General features: G+C 40.5%; 2 protein-coding genes across 6 annotated transcripts in view; one reads left to right on the top strand and one right to left on the bottom strand.

Moving 5' to 3' along the window:
- Positions 1-15,027, top strand: part of LOC126379733 (spectrin alpha chain) — a 65,355-nt gene extending 50,328 nt beyond the window's left edge. For 3 of the 5 annotated variants that reach the window (XM_050028550.1, XM_050028569.1, XM_050028555.1), the window contains 11 exons: positions 360-564; positions 1,114-1,318; positions 1,862-2,088; positions 2,647-2,908; positions 3,715-3,829; positions 4,705-4,728; positions 6,714-6,826; positions 9,264-9,413; positions 11,960-12,130; positions 13,277-13,446; positions 14,003-15,027. In XM_050028550.1, coding sequence (XP_049884507.1) covers positions 360-564; positions 1,114-1,318; positions 1,862-2,088; positions 2,647-2,908; positions 3,715-3,829; positions 4,705-4,728; positions 6,714-6,826; positions 9,264-9,413; positions 11,960-12,130; positions 13,277-13,446; positions 14,003-14,131 — 1,771 coding nt within the window. In that variant the 3' untranslated portion in view covers positions 14,132-15,027. The remainder of the gene's footprint in view (positions 1-359; positions 565-1,113; positions 1,319-1,861; positions 2,089-2,646; positions 2,909-3,714; positions 3,830-4,704; positions 4,729-6,713; positions 6,827-9,263; positions 9,414-11,959; positions 12,131-13,276; positions 13,447-14,002) is intronic. The other 2 variants (XM_050028575.1, XM_050028562.1) reach the window with 1 other exon arrangement.
- A 38-nt stretch (positions 15,028-15,065) lies between these two features.
- Positions 15,066-20,230, bottom strand: LOC126380267 (dual specificity protein kinase TTK). Its single transcript, XM_050029549.1, has 6 exons — positions 19,225-20,230; positions 18,398-18,543; positions 17,901-18,061; positions 17,314-17,525; positions 16,699-16,846; positions 15,066-15,888 (listed from the first exon to the last, which is right to left on the bottom strand). Exons 1-6 carry the CDS (start codon positions 20,104-20,106, stop codon positions 15,686-15,688), a joined length of 1,752 nt encoding a protein of 583 aa, XP_049885506.1. The 5' UTR covers positions 20,107-20,230; the 3' UTR covers positions 15,066-15,685.
- Positions 20,231-20,387: the final 157 nt, after the last annotated feature.

The raw sequence follows: 20,387 nt of genomic DNA, 5'->3' as shown, positions 1-20,387 counted from the left end.
TTTATTTCTATTACTGTGGCAAAGCTGAAATGAGGATTATTTTAGACAACAGATAGTAACAACATAATTATTTTTTTCATAATTTTAAAGCTTAAGTGAAGACAAATGAGTGCCCACAAATTCATTTAATTCAATTCTTAAAAATAATTCAAGTTTATTTTTATTGCAACAGTTAGATTCAAAAAAGCCTTCAACTAGTTTATCCATGGTAATTACGTTTAGGAACCTCTACTAATTAATGTCATTTTGTATTTGTTTACTCATTGTGCCTTACGTTTTGCTTTGTTGTATTTCTCAGAAAATAAAGATATTTTTCGTTTTTATTTTTATCTTTCTAATTTTGACATTAACCTCCGCAGCGAGAAACAGCAGTTGGTGGTAGTGGGTGAGTGCGGCGACAGCATGGCCGCGGTGCAGGGCCTGCTGAAGAAGCACGAGGCCCTGGAGGCGGAGCTGGCGGCGCGCGCCGACCGCGTACGGGACCTGTCGCAGGAGGGCGAGCAGCTGCTGCAGCAGGGGAACCTGCACGCCGACGCGCTCAGCCACCGCATTAGAGCTCTACAGGTAAGCTTGTCAAGTTCCCTTGCACAGTCACAATTTCGAATCCTGGCTCGATCTCTAAACCATGGAATTCGATTTGAGTTTGAATTCATAGATAATTGATATCATATATTGATATTTTCCATGGTTTGTGCCTGGTTAATGGGAATAGGCCCGTCCCCTATTATTACATGGAATTTAAACATAGCGAGCGGGTGAATATATACACTTCTGCATACCCTTTTGGGATACAGGCGTGGTTCTATGTTAAATTGTTTTTATATCAATAATAAAACGACATACAGAGAGAGTACAAGGGCGGGAGAGATTTTGTTGTAAAAGCAAAACTCGAAGGATATTTACTATGTCTTAAAAATCCAATCTACTTTATAATTATTGCTTTAGATTATTGCAAAATCTGTTCAGTACTAGGGGTCTAAGAAGGACACATCGAAGCGGTTCATCTATAAAAGCAATATTGCTTTTTTAACACCCACCCCCCCTTTTTTCATTTGCAATTACGTGTTAAATATTGTAAGAAACCCGATCTTAATCAACGATAATTCTTCCCAGGCTAAACTGGAGAAGCTGACGGGGCTGGCAGCTCGTCGCAAGGCAGCCCTGGTGGACAACTCGGCGTACCTGCAGCTGCTGTGGAAGGCCGACGTTGTGGAGTCCTGGATCGCCGACAAGGAGACGCACGTGCGCTCCGATGAGTTCGGACGAGATCTCTCCACCGTGCAGACATTGCTCACCAAGCAGGATACCTTCGACGCCGGTGTGTACCTTTAAATAAATATTTAAGCCGTGAAGAAGTTAGCGTCCAAATTAAAAGTTATTTAGAACATTTGTTGCCATCTGTACCTAACAATGCGCCAGGAATTTACGCTTGCAATTCAAATTCAAAAATATCTCTATTCAATATTTTTAAGTCAAGCTATAGTGTATCAACGAGGAAAGATATGGTAACTGTTGTTCTCTGTTTCTTGTAGCTTCTTTTCCCCGGCTATTCAGGTTGTGAAAAGCTGCAGTAGTTTTAGGCGGATGAGACGTGCCTTATGTAAAAATGATTCAAAGTGTAATAATGTTCTCTCTCTCTATTTAAGAGCTGCGCTCTTGTCGGTGGAGTAACCGCCATTCCTCTCTTCTTCCCGCCAAAACCTTCACCTCCCGATACGACACGACCTGCACCTTCTCTTTTATTTGTTTCATAAATGTTATCCTAGGTCACACAATGTTACACACTGAATAATGATATTTTTTAATTTGAATTTGCTCGTTGAGGTTCAGACAAAATTGTAACAAGTGTTTCCGTTGTCAGGGCTCGCGGCGTTCGAACACGAGGGCATTCAGAACATCACGGCCCTCAAGGAGCAGCTGGTGGCGGCTAACCACGAGCAGTCGGCCGCCATCGTGGCGCGCCACGCGGACGTCATCTCGCGCTGGCAGCGGCTGCTGGCCGACTCGGCCGCGCGCAAGCAGCGCCTGCTGCAGCTGCAGGACCAGTTCCGCCAGATCGAGGAGCTGTATCTCACCTTCGCTAAGAAGGTAGGACGGATGTTGAACTAGAAGATTTTTTTTAGTTTATTGTAAGCTTTGCCTCAGATCATCAGATGACATTACTTACATGACTGGAGAAATGGGGAGCGTTGAAGGCTCTCACTCGGTATAAAAATTAAAACAACAGGTCTGAGGGTGCCCAGTTGAGCGCGAGTCTCGGGTCAGGTCGTCTGATAGGATTATATTTGAAAGAATTAATCGATCTAGTATGCCGATAGCGCTGAATGAGTGAAATGGTTGACCACGCCGGCTGGGTCGGTATCGGCTTTCCGAAGTGTTTGTTGTCCCGGATGGTATCTTTTAAATTTGACACGAGCCAGGGTGATATGGCATGCAATTCATGGGTATAGACACAGAATAAACAATACGTGCGTATCAGCGCTTAGCTGTTTTTGCAAAATGGCCTTTTCTCGTAATGTCTTTTATCGAAATGTTCCTTTTTCGCATGTGCGGAGTAAGATCGAGATTTTTGTATGAAATGTCCGGGAACAAAAAAAAAATAACCAACAAAAAGAAACCCTTCGTAACACGCATCTTCTCCCCCAGGCGTCCGCCTTCAACTCGTGGTTCGAGAACGCAGAGGAGGACCTCACCGACCCGGTGCGCTGCAACTCCATCGAGGAGATCCGCGCGCTGCGCGACGCGCATGCGCAGTTCCAGGCCTCACTGTCCTCTGCGCAGTCGGACTTCGAGGCGCTGGCGGCGTTGGACGAGCAGATCAAGAGCTTCAACGTCGGCGCCAACCCTTACACCTGGTTCACTATGGAAGCGCTCGAGGAGACATGGCGCAACTTGCGCAAGATCATCGGTACGTTGGAATTACTTTTTACATTATGTCATTAGTCAGGATGGTTATCAGAAGCGCTCACTATTGTCCCTTTTCACACCAACAGGCCTCCGTGGTCCAGTGGTAGAGCGTTAGGCTCACTATCCTGAAGTCCCGGGTTCCAATCCCGGTGGGGAAATATCACAAAAAAATACTTTGTGATCCCTAGTTTGCTTAGGACATTACAGGCTGATCACCTGATTGTCCGAAAGTAAGATGATCCGTGCTTCGGAAGGCACGTTAAGCCGTTGGTCCCGGTTACTACTTACTGTTGTAAGAAAGTAGTCGTTACATGGGTCATGCCAGGGGCCTTTGGCGGTTCAATAGTAACCCTGACACCAGGTTGATTACCAACCTCATCAACCCACACGATAGAAGAGAAGATTATGATAATGGTGCTGATCCAGTACACACCATCTTAATTTTATTTTAAGATGGTTAATACTTACTGATGTAACTACCGTTACTGATGTAATGAGACCAACGATATTTCAACGCTGTTGCAAGTGCCATGATCATAAAATGCATAATTAAAACATCATAACGGGTTCTTACAGCGTTTAAAGCAGGGATATGAGACTCCCTATATTTCGACACTGTTGCAAGTGTCATGATCACGGGATGACTGATGAGATTGGAGTAGGTAGATCCATAATTTTCTACGGGCAGACATATCTGTCTATCCTCTTTGCTATTTTAAACGCGACAAAAACCCGTTATTATGTGTTTTAATTATGATAATAACCGCGTAAACTTAATGCATAAAATGCATGTTTGTGTGCGTGTAGCGGAGCGCGACGTTGAGCTGACGAAGGAGGCGCAGCGGCAGGAGGAGAATGACAAGTTGCGCAAGGAGTTCGCCAAACACGCCAACGCGTTCCACCAGTGGCTCACCGAGACACGGTCAGTACAAACTACACACTAGTTATACAAGGTGCAATTGACACCGTGTCAAATACTGAGGGGGATGATTCAGCTAAGATTCTAAGTTAATATCAAACGGAATATTCTTAAAATGAAAATATTTAGTAAAAAAAAAAACACAAAAAGTTCTAAGGACACAAGTACTGTCACGAGTACTAATATGGTATACACTTTGAAACCATGTCACATTAACTTTTTTGACAAATTAAACCGTAAGTCTCATTAAATGTCAAATATGATAGTGCGACAGGATTCTAAAGATATTGCTCATGACTGTACTAGGTAGCACAAACCGGTAAACGCTTTATCCGGATTACAACTATATTGTATTTTGTCGTAGTTTGCTAGCAATATGACGCATTCACGATTTTATACACAAATTGTGACATTAATGTTAACATAGCTGGCTAGGAGTAGGTGTATAAACTATACACCTCTGCCTACCCCTTCGGGGTTTCAGGCGTGATGTTTTGTTTCAAAGTCAATTTTAGCAGCCACAGTCGACAGGCATTTGTCGTTGGGATTAACTGTCTGAGAACTGATATTAGTCAGCTAAATTACTCAATTGTATAACAATATTTTATGTTTATTTTTTTAAAAGAACGTCTAGGGCCCTGTGCCGAGGTTTTTCTCGCAGCTTCTTTTCCCCGGCTATACAGGTTGTGAGAAGCTGCAGTAGTTTTAGGCGGATGAGACGTTCGTTTTGTAAAATTGACGATTCAAAGTGTAACTATGTTACCTACAGATTAAAGATATTTTTGAATTTGAATTCGAGCGATAAGAACAAATACTCAGCTTTACGATATAATCAAATTATTTGTTTAGTGTTATTTGACACGAACATTGATGTACAGGTACCGGCTGCTAGGCTGGGACGGGTAACGTATCCGAATGTCGAGTGTTGTACTAAACATGTAAACGCTTCTGTCTCGGCAAACGCAATAAAAGTTCTATACGACTAAATATAAAGATTCTATTTGCCAGTGAATTTCATGTGCACAAGCCCAATTTCGTCTTCATTGGTGCTAATTCCTGTAAACACCATCTAATTTTATTTTAAGTTATTTTTCTTATCCGCCGAAAAGGAAAGGGACAGGTAATCGACAAGCATAAAATTTATGGAACACACGTCAATTTTAAGCACAAATCTAAAACAACCGTCTAAAAATTTTACACAGGCCAATAACCCGACAGAATTATGTTGACAACACACGTCAAACGGTTTGCATACCAGCGAGATACCTTTTTGATTCGCCCGGGTTATCCATTTATTTACTAATTCTTCCTAAAATTAAGAGCTGTCAATCATCCGTCCCTTTTCTTTTCGGTGGATAAGAAAATGACAGGTATAAATAAAGTAAAATTATGAGGTGTCTGCAGGAAACGGGGCCATTATGCATATAAATAAGGTGCGGGTACGGATATTGAGCACTGTGTGGCAGTAGCAGGAATATTCCACGCTCAACATGTAACACGTGACCTGATGATAGAAACATTGAGTAACTAATATTCTACATATGACCCTCTCTCTCTCATTCTCTCTCCTCTCTTTCTCTGCACGAAGGTGCAGGTTGCGTTGTATCAGGAGGTGAAGGATTTGGCGGAGAGAAGAGAGGAATGGCCATTGCTCTATCGATACTCTTCTCGGTCGCAGCTATTTATTTCATTATCATCAATTTAAGAGCCACGCTCTTGACGGTGCAGCATTTTCCATGCTACTTTTTTAGCGAAAAATAGGGCAGTGGTTTCCCTCTTGCCTTCCGCCCCGCAGTACTCTGTCTGGCGCGATTTATTTCATAAACATTTTAAAAACAGTATTATCTAGTGCAATCGCGTGTACACACGTGGAAATATCAATAGACGATCTGACGCTTTTTCTAAGTCTTCTAAACGCAAAACTTGGCCCTAAAATCAATCAATCATAATGTGCAAGTGAAGGTCAGTGCTCAATATTCGTGCCTCTAAAACCATATTCCTTGTTTTCTAACGGAGAAATGTAATAGTTTCAAAGATCGGTAAGTTCTGCCAAGCTGCCGTGGTTGTTGTATGCACTCCAAACGTTTTCAATGTTCCGCAGCTTCAATCTAAAACTTTACTATAAAATCAACTGTAAATAAACCAAGTTAACTTTTAATCTGAGTGTTGTAATACTAATTCACTGTTTTACTAAATTCAAAACACTGCGAAAATAAAGCAAAATGTTAGTTGTAAACTGCTACCAATCACCAGTCTAATCTTTAACCAGTCTTTAGTAAGACAATTATACAAAATTGACGTTACAAAATATTGTCCTGAGATGGATTCATTGTTATCATTATGTGCCATGAGAGGGGCCTTTGGCGGTTCAATAGTAACCCTGGCACCAGGGTTGATGAGGTCTATCATTGATCTCATAAACCGCATGAGAGAAGATTAATTGTACAGGCGATAGAAATCAGAATCATTTATTCAACGTAATTATCACTTATAAACTTGTTGAAGGTCAATGTAACATTTTTGAATTTACGTCATTTCGCAAGGTGACTGAGGAGAAGAAATGACAAGTAACTGCAACAGGAACACATCTTTCCTTTTATTTTGGTGCAATAAAGTGTATTTGTTGTATTTGTATCTTTTAAATCAATGAGGGTATAATACATTACAAGTTATTTAATAACTAGAGGAACACATTCAATACTAGTAACTTCTCGCTATAAGAGCCTGCGCAGATGACGAAGCCCGGCGGGCAGGTTTTTTAAGATTACCTGAATGCCCTGTGATCGCGAGGAGTGGAAATCTGTTATTCGAGCCCTACATCCCAACAGGGGATGAAAGGATTAGAAGAAGAGAAATGCCCTGTGATAATGAGATGTGTACGTTACAGCACTTCCATGATGGAAGGCACGGGCTCGCTGGAACAGCAGCTGGCGACGCTGCGTCAGCGCGCCGGGGAGGTCCGCGCCAGGAGGGCTGACCTGCGACGCCTTGAAGAATTAGGTATGTCGAACAAATAATTGTTTATTTCAATTCACGTGTATTGACTTTTAACACATTATCAGTTCTGCTATAAACTAATTGCGAATTAACCAACGACCTAATCAATTATTATCATCCAGAATCAAAAAACTCAATAAAAATACTTCTGCGCTTAGGCCTGATTCTACCTTCTCTGCGTCTAAGAGGTGTTTATTGGCACACCAACTAAAACATATTAATTAAAACGGTGTAACACTTTTCTGTAAACCTCTCTATATGTACGGTCACGAGTATTAAATATGTATACACTTTGGTACCATGTCAAATTAACTTTTTTGACAAATTTAACTGTAAGTCTCACTAAATGTCAATTAGTACGACAGAGTCCTAAAGTGGGTACATTATATTGCTCATGACTGTACAACAAGCATAGTGTGCATCGTTCTATAAGTGCCCTACGCAACAACCTCATTTCTCCTACTTTCATGCTTCTTCTGCCATACCCAACATTCACTACCGTACCTCAGCGTAGGGACGAGTACTGCATTGTGAACAGCCTTGCACCTTGCGAGATACATCGGCTGCTAACAACTGCGTGCATTTTTTTTTTTCAATGTTCTTTATTTGATATAAGTATTAAATCACTAAGTAACTGACACAGTCAAGTTCATAGTACTTACGTATAATTTACAATGTTTCGCCGGTTGAACCTTATGGAAACTTATAACACTAGTTTTACATTTCAAAATAACATAGCAATAATACAGATAACTAATTATTCATATAATTTATGTACACTTTAGGAAAGGCACATTTTTGGCATCAAATACGTTTAAATATCATTGAGTTTAACTCAATATGTCGGGTAGGTAAGTAATTACATTTAGCGTCAGACGGCGTAAGCACAGGGTAAGAAAATATAATCACTACCCAATACATTAGTAGCGGCCGGTACAAACTATGATTCATCAGGCATAAGACTGAGAATGTAGTGATGTGGTAAGCGATACTTGTTATAGGTATCAATATAAGGTAAATTGTTATTTCGTGTGGTTCCGATTTTGCTAATAAGTTGATTGGTGTGATGTGAGTTATTATAAAAGTAAAATTTACGAGTTATTTTTAGAATAAAATCTATTAGTGTAGGCAAATTTATCTCAATATGTAATAATTTTAAGTTGGTTCGAAAAGGAGTATTAAATGAAATTTTTAGAGCTTTATTTTGAATGACCTGTAATTTTTTGTAGCGTGCATTATTATATAAGTATAAATAAATTCATACATGTATGTATGTTTTTACATGTAGTTTTTTTTTTTATTTGACTCACCTACAAGTCATTGTTATAACTTTTTCTCATATAAGTGACATTGTAAGTCTTGTGTTGATAAATAAATATTCTTTAAACCTAACCTAATCTAAATATGTATACTACTTTTCTATATTCTTTCGGAGGGAGATGGCTCGAGACAGAGAAGGTTATCGAATGTTAGTAGGCCCCTCGATTCTATTATTGTAAAAAATAAGGAATTGGACCTCACGGATACTGCTGTATTTTTGGGAATTACTTTGGACGCTAAGCTGCAATGGAGTCCCCATATTGATAAGTTGTCCAAATAGGCTCAGCTCAGCAGCATTCGCGGTCAAAAAAATTCGTTTAATAACCGATGTAGAAACCGCGCGATTAGTTTATTTTGCCTACTTCCACAGTCTAATGTCGTACGGCATCTTGCTGTGGGGTCATGCTGCAGATGTGAACAGCATTTTTGTTCTGCAAAAGCGGGCCATTCGGGCGATTTACAAATTGGGACCCAAGATGTCACTTAGAAATAAATTTAAAGAAATTAATATTTTAACTTTGGCATCACAATATATCTTTGAAAACTTAATATATGTAAAAAAACATATAGGATTATTTGCAAAAAATAGCGATCGGCACATTGTTAATACCCGGAATAAAAATAAACTTGCTTTACAAGTCAGTCGATTACATAAGATTACAAAATCTTTTAAGGGGCAATGTATACGTTTTTACAATAAGATTCCCATTGACATTCAGAATTTGCCTTTCAACTGCTTTAAGACACTAGTTAAACAAAAACTTTACAAAAAAGGTTATTATAAAGTTAGTGATTATTTAGAAGATATGAATGCATGGGATTAACTGTCTGAGAACTGATATTAGGCAGCTAAATTAATCAATTGTATATCAATATTTTATGTTTATTTTTATTTTTTTAAAGAACGTCTAGGGCCCTGTGCCGAGGTTTTTCTTGCAGCTTCTTTTCCCCGGCTATACAGGTTGTGAGAAGCTGCAGTAGTTTTAGGCGGATGAGACGTTCGTTATGTAAAAATTGACGATTCAAAGTGTAACTATGTTACCTACTGAATAAAGATATTTTTGAATTTGATAGAAAATTACGCCCTGAAAAAACTAACTTGTATATTTCCGTTGGCCAGGCGCCGCGCTAGAGGAGCACCTGATCCTGGACAACCGGTACACGGAGCACAGCACCGTGGGGCTGGCGCAGCAGTGGGACCAGCTCGACCAGCTCTCCATGCGCATGCAGCACAACCTCGAGCAGCAGATACAGGCCAGGAACCACTCCGGTACGTACACGGACTTGTTATTATGTATCTTATGTAAGATTAGTTAATAAGCTCAAAACTGATTCTCGCTTTGACCTGTTCTGCAGTAGTACTCAAAGTTTAAAAACCTTGCTGAACAAGGAACCTTATTTAATTTTAGGTTAGGTAACTGAGCCCGTTTGACATGTAAAATGTTTTAAGTTCACCTGTGGTAGCTTTGTAATTGGCGTTTGTTTACACATATAAATATCTACTTTGTAAAAGAGGCTGTTCATTTCATCATCAGCCCATTAACGTCCCCACTGCTGGGGCACGGGCCTTTCCTATGGATGGATAGGGAGAGCGGGCCATAAACCACCACGCGGGCCCAGTGCGGATTGGTGGTTATTAGCGACTGCTAATGCAGCCGGGACCAACGGCTTAACGTGCCTTCCGAAGCACGGAGGAGCTCGAGATGAAAACTTTTTTGTGGTCACCCATCCTATGACCGGCCTTTGCGAAAGTTGCTTAACTTCAACAATCGCAGACCGAGCGCGTTTACCGCTGCGCCACCGAGCTCCTCATTAAAAGAAAAGAGGCTGTAAGCTATCCGAATAAAATAAATAAAAATAAATCTTGTTTCGTTGATGGTGTATATGTTTGAGGTAGGGTACAATAATTATCGATCAGTCGATTATTCAGTCGAGACATGTTAATTACGTATTTTCCTTCAGACCTTCAAATATTAAACTCATTATATCCCAATTAGGTCAGAGCTACATTCACCGCAAGGTGAACTCAGTATCCACACCTCGTCGAGCTTTCTGATAATAAAAATAATTCTTCCCTTCTATAGTGTGGGTTGTGAGGTGGATCACTAACTCCATCAACCCTAGTGTCAGGGTTACTATTGAACCGCCAAAGGCCCCTGAAATGAAGTTTTACAATATGTACAGAGGTTCCCAAACCAGGTGGAGCTTGTATCCTGGGACTAGCTCGGTGGCGCAGCGGTAAACGCGCTCGGTCTGCGATTGTTGAAGTTAAGCAACTTTCGCAAAGGCCGGTCATAGGATGGGTGACCACAAAAAAAAAAGTTTTCATCTCGAGCTCCTCCGTGCTTCGGAAGGCACGTTAAGCTGTTGGTCCCGGCTGCATTAGCAATCGTTAATAACCATCAATCCGCACTGGGCCCGAGTGATGGTTTAAGGCCCGATCTCCCTATCCATCCATAGGGAAGGCCCGTGCCCCAGCAGTGGGGACGTTTATGGGTTGATGATGATGAATAATAAACACAGGAAATTTAAAATATAAATAATAAGTAAGTTATGTGCGTAAGTGAGAGTGATTATGAATGTGTGTGAGAGTAAGTGTGTGTGTGTCTGTGTGTCGTATGTACATAAGTGTTGGGAGAGATAAAGATAATTGAAGAACTTAAGTGTCAGGACGGATCAGACTCAGTGAGATTATAGTCAAGATTTAATAACCATTTCGTTATATTAAGCTTAGCACTTCTAGTAGTACTATGCTTAATGTCACAGTTCTTATGATCTGTTCTATCCTGTAGGTTGAAGTGAATGACCGACCTCATCAATACTGGTGTCAGGGTTACTATTAAGCCACCAAAGGCCCCTGACATTGCTCATGTAACGACATATTTAAATAATAATAGGCAGGACCGACTGTTTAGCGTGTCCTCAGAAGTATGAAGCATCTTACTTTTGGACAAACGAGTTTCATATAACTTTTGTTCAAATAGAACTAGCTTTTGCTCGCGGCTTCTCTCGCGTTAAATTCTGGATAACAAGTTTCCCCTTTCTTAATGTACCAATTTTTAGCTTTCTACCTTGAAAAACGAAAAGTCCCATATAAAATTTCACCCTCTATTTGAAGGGGTTGGGGACAGATATCCAAACAAAAACATGCACGATTTTTTCGTTATTTACAAATAGTCCGCATAACAATTTTTGGCATTCTATCTTGAAAATTGCGGGTTGCACCATTCAAACTTCCACCCCCCATTTTAGGGAAGTGGAGGGTTAGAAAGAGACAAAATAGAGACTATGTCACTCTCCATCCCTTGAACTATCTCCACTTAAAAAATCACATCAATTCCTCGCACGACAGTCCTCATTGATTCATATTACCTTTCCCACCATGCAGTTTTGATATAATCCCACGTTTTGCTGTACTTTTTCTTTTTTATGTTTCCTTATTATGTGTACAATAAAGAATCTAATCTCTCTCTCCTTATGTAAGAGCTGCGCTCTTGTCGGTGGAGTAATCGCCATTACTCCATAGATAGGGCGTGTAGAACGGTGGTTGCCCCAATCGCCTTCCGTTCCGCAGTACACCGACCTATTTTTCTATCGGTGATGTTCTAGCTAGAGCCCTACCAGAATCCATTTTCTCGGCCTCCAACCAGTACTGATACCGCTGCTGCCCGGCATCAGGGGTGCGCTTTTGAAGTAGCGGCGCCTACTCGCTACGTCACAAAATCGTTATAGAACCTAAGTAGCATTTCTAAAAAAAAAATATTGGGGTTTGTATTTTTAAAGAATCTAATATATAATATTAATTCCCCTCGGCAGGTGTAAGCGAGGACGCTTTGAAGGAGTTCTCGATGATGTTCAAGCACTTCGACAAGGACCGCTCCGGGCGGCTCAACCACCACGAGTTCAAGTCGTGCCTGCGCGCGCTCGGCTACGACCTGCCCATGGTCGAGGAGGGACAGCCCGACCCAGAGTTCGAGGCTATACTCAGTAAGTTATAAGTGCCGGTTCTGACAGACACCAACTTAATTTGACAGTTCAACTACTAAAGCTACCTTTGCCCACTTTTAAGTTTCCTTGCCCCTGGCTGGCTGAAAAGTCCAATACAAGAGCGGCAATATAGGGTCACAGCCATGGTATATATAAGATTACAAAATCTTTTAATGGGCAATGTATACGTTTTTACAATAAAATTCCCATTGACATTCAGAATTTGCCTTTCAACTGTTTTAAGACAGTAGTTAAACAAAAACTTTACAAAAAAGGTTATTATAAAGTTAGTGATTATCTAGAAGATATGAATGCATGGGATTAACTGTCTGGGAACTGATAGGCAGCTAAATTACTCAATCGTATACCAATATTTTATGTTTATTTTTATTTTTTTAAAGAACGTCTGTGTCGTGATTTTTCTTGCAGCTTCTTTTCCCCGGCAATACAGGTTGTGAGAAGCTGCAGTAGTTTTAGGCGGATGAGACGTTCGTTATGTAAAAATTGACGATTCAAAGTGTAACTATGTTACCTACTGAATAAAGATATTTTTGAATTTTGAATTTTATAAGAAGACCAGAGGGGTTAAAAAGGCCATATCGAAGCAATTTATCTAAAAAAGCAATAATGTTATTTGACATTTGCGCATTTAAAGCAAGTGCGCGATGGAAACAAATGTGTTATCAGTTCGCAGACAGTTCTAAATTATCACCAACCTTATAATAACCTATACCACTACCCTAATGAATAAATAATATAGTAACATAGTATAATAATGGTAGCATAACTTTGACCGCTTTCAAGCATTCCTTCTTATCGTGTGGATTGTGAGGTGGAATACCAGCCTCATCAACTCTGGTGTCAGGGTTATTATTGAGCCGCCAAAGGCCTGACATGGCTCATTTAACGACTACGTACTTACATCAGTAAGCAGTTACCGGGACCAACGGCTTAACGTGTATTCCCAAGCAAGGATCATCTTACTTTCGGACAATCGGGCACTGCTGCCAGCACATAGTTTGTCCCATTCGTCTTAGGATTTCGTATCAAAACTAGCTGCAAGTTGCATTCTGGTTACTTATTTTTGTTTTAACCAAGAATTCAGCAAAAATGTTATCAAGAACTAACGTTCTAATCGTTCCTCAGACGTGGTGGACCCGAACCGCGACGGGCAGGTCTCCCTGCAGGAGTACATGGCGTTCATGATCAGCAAGGAGACGGAAAACGTGCACTCGTCCGAGGAGATCGAAAACGCCTTCCGCGCCATCACCGCGCACCAGGACCGCGCCTACGTCACCAAGGACGAGCTATACGCCGTTAGTATACGCACCTCTATACACGACTATAACATCATAGGCCTTCCCATCTTGATCATCAACCCTGGTGTCAGGGTTATAGCGTTTCTATGACAACGTCATGTATGGCTGAAGTCCAATACGACCGAATAGCGTCCGCACGACTGGCATTTCAGCTGAGGGTCACAGCCATGGTATAAGAAGACCAGGGAGGTTAAAATGGCCACATCAAAGCAATTCATCTAAGAAAGCAATTTTCCTATTTGACATTTGTTTGCATTGCGCACTTACTTTTATATGCGCAATGTCTAATTGCAATATTGCTTTCTTAGATAAATTGCTTCGTATGCTCAAAAGTGACAGCTGACATTTCAAGGTTAGCCCAGTTGACGTTATCCTAACCTGCGTTGCCATTTTGTAAAAAATAATTTACCCACAACCAATGTTTTTATATTTACTTTTAGTAAAATATTTACTTTTAGTTTTAATGATTTTTATATATGTGACAAGTAATAGTAATTGAATACATTAGTCAGTAATTCAAGTCCAACTACTAACTTTGTGTTTTGGTCGACAGAACCTAACAAAGGAGATGGCGGATTACTGCGTGGCGCGCATGAAGCCATACGCGGACACCAAGACGGAGCGGCCCATCCCCAACGCACTCGACTACATCGACTTCACGCGCACGCTCTTCCAGAACTAAGCGCACGCGCAGCCGCCGCCCGCGCAATATCCGCGCACTAATATAAACTACACTCGCTTATATCGTCTTTTTATTCTGTGACTTCTAAGAAAACTTTCTAAGTTTCTGTGGAATCTTGTCACAAAATACCCTCGTTGAAGTCTTTATTAACTGTCAAGAATGACAACTGATTCTGCCCATGTCTAAGTACCGTAGACTATGTTTTTGGTTACATTTTCCCCGATAGCGGGCAGGCAAAGGAACATAGCCATACAGCCTACGTACCGGGGACATAATCGAACTGAAAGAGAGGGTAAACATTACTGTGATAATATTCTACAGACTCAGTTCCCCACCTTCGTGTAACGCGCGTACTGCCCGGGCAGCTCCAAGCTTATATAACTCACTTTGAGAGTCTGCTATTCCATTATGCCTAGACTAAATATTGCATTTCAAAATTCGTGTTTAGATCGTAGTGCAGTTGGCCTGTAGCTTGGGCGAAGCTGACGTCGTGTCTTAGTTCGGAAGATGTGCTACCTTCTATGTGAAGTAACACGTCTTCGAACAATAGCTGCTAGTGTCCTGCTACTTGGGTAGTGTAGTACTGTACCGTCGGTATGTACACCGCAGCTTGGGAAAGAATTCCTTTTCTCTGACCGTAGCAGAGAAATACGGAGCTCCCTCTTCGAACTCACATTTCAGCTTTCATCGTACGAACTTATTCGAACTTTTTACTTACTGACTCCATTCGGCTAATTGTTTTGCTAGTTAAGCAAAAGTGTTTTATCTAAGTTAAGTATGTTTGGTATTTTATTCAATTATATTATATAATTAACAAATCAGAGTTGCTATGCTAAGATTCTATTTATTTTTTTGTATCCCTTTAAATCTATATAACAATAAACGCATTTATTTCATCTCGCTCGTTTTACTAAAACACCGGAAAATATTGCATGTTTATATTTGAAGATCATTGCTATATACATTTTTAACATTAGACTATTTAAATTTTACATACAAATTAAATTACATTATAAACTAAAACTGCTAATGGTCATTAATTAATTAGTCTTAAAAATTGGCAGCATAAATCCAAATAATTATTTATAAGTAATATACATTTCAAATAATATTATTCAGGGAGTGATTATTCCATATTTTTTACTAATGTTAAACATAAATACTTTGTTACACATTTCTAGAAAGTCACTAAAAACATACGAATGTGTATGCAATTATTTACATAATTACTTTGGCGAAGATTCATTATTGGCTAGTAAGCCACGGCAGAGAACATTTCTGTCAGACTACGGCCCAATTCAAAATGTAAGAGCGGGAACGAGACAGACACATCACCCGCACTCACTCGTAATATTTTCGTGTAATTCCACACGATTTTACGTGGACGGAAAGAGAAATTTCCCACTTTTTCATCAATTTCAGTGCAGGCGTTAACTCCAGTTGTCAGAGTCCTCTATTTTGAAGTTGTTTAGTCACACCAATCGCCGACCTTCACCACTCGATCTACAGAACCGAATGATCCAGAGTTGATTCCTTCAGTTCCATACAAGCCGTTCACTGTAGCCGCTGCATTAGCAGCCGGTACTCCTGCGGCGTGAGGTGCGCCTGCAGCTTGTCGAGCAGCGGCTGCGGCAGCGGCGCCCGCGGCCCGCCCGGCTGCAGGTACGGGATGGACAGCAGCTCTCTCACCGTGGGCCGCGCACGCGCGTTGTACGTCAGGCACCACTTCAGCGCCGAGATCAGTGAAGAAGGGAGGTCTATCAGGACGAAATAGCACGTTAATTTGTCTTCTTCATTATAGACGGCGATGCGACTCGCCACCTATCACGTTGGTCTAACAGAAAGCTCGGTGAGCTGTGGGTAATTAGTTCATCTTGCGATGGCTGCACCTCTGACTACCCCGATTGGAATAGTCGTGACCTTATTTTATGTCATGTTATTTGTCTTCAGTTTTCGTTCAAATATATATTATATATAATTTACGTTCAATAGACAGATCAACTTATTTTTGTAGTAACAGCAAGCTACAAAATCACTATTTATATTACATATTTTACAATTTCGGTAAACACAAAAAAAAAACAAGGTACAATGCATAAAAAGTAAGCACATTTGTATCATTGCCGACTGATGGAAAAACATAATGGTGCTGATTCCTGTATCATCTAATTGTATTTTTTATATCTGTCATTTTCTTATCCGCCGAAACGGAAAGGGACGAATAATTGAATGTATCAAGATAAATGACGATATAGATTGTTTTAATAACGGGTTCTTACCGCGTTTAAAGCAGGGATATGATAGGGACATTCCGATATCAAATACATAAACAAGCGGCAAAGAAAGAGGGTAGACAGATATGTTTGCCCGTAGAAAATTATGGATCTACTTACTCCACTCCAATCTCATCAGTCATCCCGTGATCATGACACTTGCAACAGTGTCGAAATATAGGGAGTCTCATATCCCTTAAAACGCAGTAAGAACCCGTTATTATGTGTTTTAAATTGAGTATTTATTTACACGCAGTTTTGAATAAAAGTAGTTCTTAATTTAAAAGTACTTACGCTCAACAGGCGGGTAGTCGATCCTGTGGTTGGGATCCAAGATGGCGGCCAGTTTCGCCAAGTTGGGGATGTGTCCGAAGGGCGTGCGCCCGTACACCATGCTGTACAGAATGCAGCCCAGCGACCACACGTCCGACCGAAAAGAGATCTGCAACAAATACAGATTATCATTATTTATAACCTCTTAACGCCGAGATTTCCAGACACAATTCGGTCTTACGACTATAAGCCTACTTACAATACTCTGATAATCAGATGTATGAATTCGGTCGAGTACTAGGTTCAAGGTAAATTATGAAATTCTGATTTACTAAATAAAAACAGATCGCATCAATCCTCACATACTTCTCTTGCTTCGTCCACATTCATCAATAATTTCTTGCACGCACGTCGGTTCATGGATACATAAACATAAACTCACGACTGAGGTAGTCAGAAGGTACATCCCTCGCAAGATAAACTAAATCTAAGTACCTACACCTCACCGAGCTTTCTGTTAAACCAACGTGATGTTGGTGAGTCGTATCGCCGTCTATAGTAGTCGAGGGAGCTGTGTTAGTGAAAACTGCAGAGTAGATGGAGGTTAACAAATCTCAAGGTGCTTCAAAGCCTAACCTTGATGGGCGCGTCGCCGTGCGTGACGCCGTAGCCGCCGGCGCCGCCCATGAGCGCCTCGGGGCTGATGTAGGAGTATGTGCCGGTGGCCTGCGCGCGCACCACGCTGGTCGCGTCACTACTGATAGCGGACGCGATGCCGAAGTCGATCAGCTTCAGCCGCCCGCTCACCAGCAGGAAGTTCGCCGGCTTCAAATCCGCGTGGATTACACCTACCACAAAAATATATATTTTTATTAATGCTAAAACTTGAAACTAAGGACAGTAGTTACCTTCACTTTGAATGTTAATTTTTAAAAGCTATATGAATGTTAATTTTGAAAGGTGGTATAGATCTTATAGCACAAGTGCTCGATGAAATGTCAGGCTATGACTGCGTTGAACAAAAGATATGAGACTCCCCATATTTCAACACTGTTGCAACTGATGTTATTAATAAAAATGAAAAGTTTATTTCCCAATCATTGGTAAGATTGCGATAATTATATCGCGTAAATTATACCTTTAGGCAGAGTCCGCGAGTGAGTGTAGATGCTTTTTTATCAGTTATATTTTCCAAAAGTTGAAATATGAGTTGAAACACGCACCATTCTCATGTATATAGTGCACGGCGTGCAGCATCTCCTCCCAGTAGTGCAGCACGAGCGCGGGTGGCAGCCCCGCGCCGCGCGCCTTCAGGAACGAGGACAGGTCCGTCTCGCCCACCTCCAGCACCATGCGCAGAAACTGGTTACCGCGGTCGTACTCACTGTGGGCGGGAAGAGCACGAGATATACGAGGTTAGGTTACCATGTAAGTCACGCATTCTTTGGATGTGATAGCCCTATCACTTATGAATATGAGATATACAGGTGAGTGACACCATACTGAATACTGAGGCAGATAATTCAGCTCACGATTCTGAGTTAATATCAAGTAGATTTTTCTGTCGTAAAGTATGGAATTGTATGAAACAATCGATGAATATGGAACAAGCAAAGAGAAGTGTGTGAGGATCGAAGCACATGGAATACTATAGTCTCTGCTTACCTCAGGGAAATAGACATGATTTTATGTATTTATGTATGTATAACTGAGTACTTACTAGTCATATAACCTGATGACTCTGTCGGAGTTCTGCAGCTCTCTCAGCAGCCGCACCTCATTGATGTAGCCCTGTGCCAACTCCTGGTCAGTCGCCAGGTACACACACTTCACTGCATACTCACATGATGTGCCCACTTCTAGCACCTGAATAAGAGGTTAATAAAAGATTTTAGAAGACCTAGAAGGGCGTACATTGCGTAATTGGAGCTGTCCTTAGAAAAGGTTTAGTACAATCTACTATGAACTAGCTAGCAGGTATGAAACGATTGATGACTGTAGAGGAAGCAAGAGAAGTGTGTTAGGATTGAAGCAAATAGAATTCTCTAGTCTCTGCTTACCATGGTGGGAAATAGGCGTGAGTTTAGGTATGTAAGTAAGAGATTAACTCTCTAAATTTTCACTCTTCAATCACCTACGTTAATAATGATTTAGCCTCCTATCATATTGATAATTTATCAAATAATAAAAATATGTCTCTTAGGAATAACAATCCCTGAACAGCATGGTGTAGTGCTGTAATGGTGTTCTTTTGTAAAGTGATTATTTGATCATCATTAAACACTCTAAACTATGAGACTGGCCACCAAGACTGGCTCAAGCCTAAAAAATTAGATTAAAAATAATAATAATAATCCTTAAATAATTGGAACTGGTTACTGGGACTATTGTCTTAAGTACATTTCATATGATATAAAAACATCTTTTTTTTTAATAATGAAACTTCTGTAAATAATCCATTTTACAAGATGATAAAAAAATATTCACAGCTTGTTCTAAATACCAGATTTATAAACAAGAAATATATTACAAATGCTATCAATTTACCTTATATACCTCACTGGAGCCCCCAGTTCCTAATTTCTTTATAAACATGTACTTTTTGTCCTTTATGCTTGTAGTTTTGAATAGAATCTTGGAGTTCCCGCCGACAACACCCTGTGGGTATGAAGGGGTGGCTGCGTACGAGGCAGGCAGTGGCTTCCTATTCATCGGAGTCTCGGGCACCGGCACCAGAGCTTCGCTCCTAGCCGGCTCATCATTTTTACTCTTAGTGAACAACTCACATCTCACTTTATCCCTATTCTGTATAACACTATTCATCGGTGTTTTCTTACTACTTTGCCGTCCAGACCCTGGTGTAAACTTCCTGATCCCTGACTTAATTTTTGGTGTAACAGTCTTCATTTTAATACTACTGCTTGGTGGCTTAGCAGCTTCAGGCGTCTTTTTATGTGTAGAATTTGTGATACTTTGCAATAATCTTGCGTTGTTATCGTGTGCCATGAGCACGCTACGTTTTTTAACTTCAGAACTTGGATAAGGATTAGACACGACATTTTTATGAGCACTTTGTGAAATAATATTCTCTTTACTGGGGTAAGTCTGGTTGGAAGACCAGATATCGTCGGAATTTTCTTTGTTATTGTCATGATTCGTTATTTTCTTCTCAGAAGCGAAGGCCTTTATGTCTTTAGGGTGTGAAATTTTGAGAGAAGGCGTCGAGAATTCTTTTTTAATTAGCACCGGTGAAGAGGGTTTCTTTGCAACAGTCTTGCCCGTGGAATTGTCGCTTTCATCTTCTGAGCCGTCACTGTTGTCAGGACTGTCCTGCTGTGTCTGCAAGGGCATCAAATTTGCAAGTAACGCCGACATCGGCATCGGCGCGAACTTTATGCTGTTCGACGTCGATTCTGTATTACCACTCATGTTTGTAACGTATTATTTACATCTACTTAACTAACACTATTGAAATATGAAGTATTTTTTGAATAATTATAACACTTTTGTGCACAAAAACAATATTTCCTTGACACAATTCCCATAAATCCGTTGAAAAGCTTTTGAAAATTTGACAGTTGCAAGGGTTTGTTGACGTACAAGTGCATGTTCGTTTCAAACACCTAATCCAAAATGTGATTGCGATATTTCACCGTTATATTATAGTTTATGAAATGCATACATAAAATGATCACATATTTAGATCAGCA

This window comes from Pectinophora gossypiella, chromosome 3, assembly GCF_024362695.1.
Source record: "Pectinophora gossypiella chromosome 3, ilPecGoss1.1, whole genome shotgun sequence".
NCBI classification, from domain to species: Eukaryota; Metazoa; Arthropoda; class Insecta; order Lepidoptera; family Gelechiidae; genus Pectinophora; species Pectinophora gossypiella.
The sequence above is the reverse complement of the archived record's forward strand: the minus strand, read 5'-3'. Positions and strand labels throughout refer to the sequence as shown.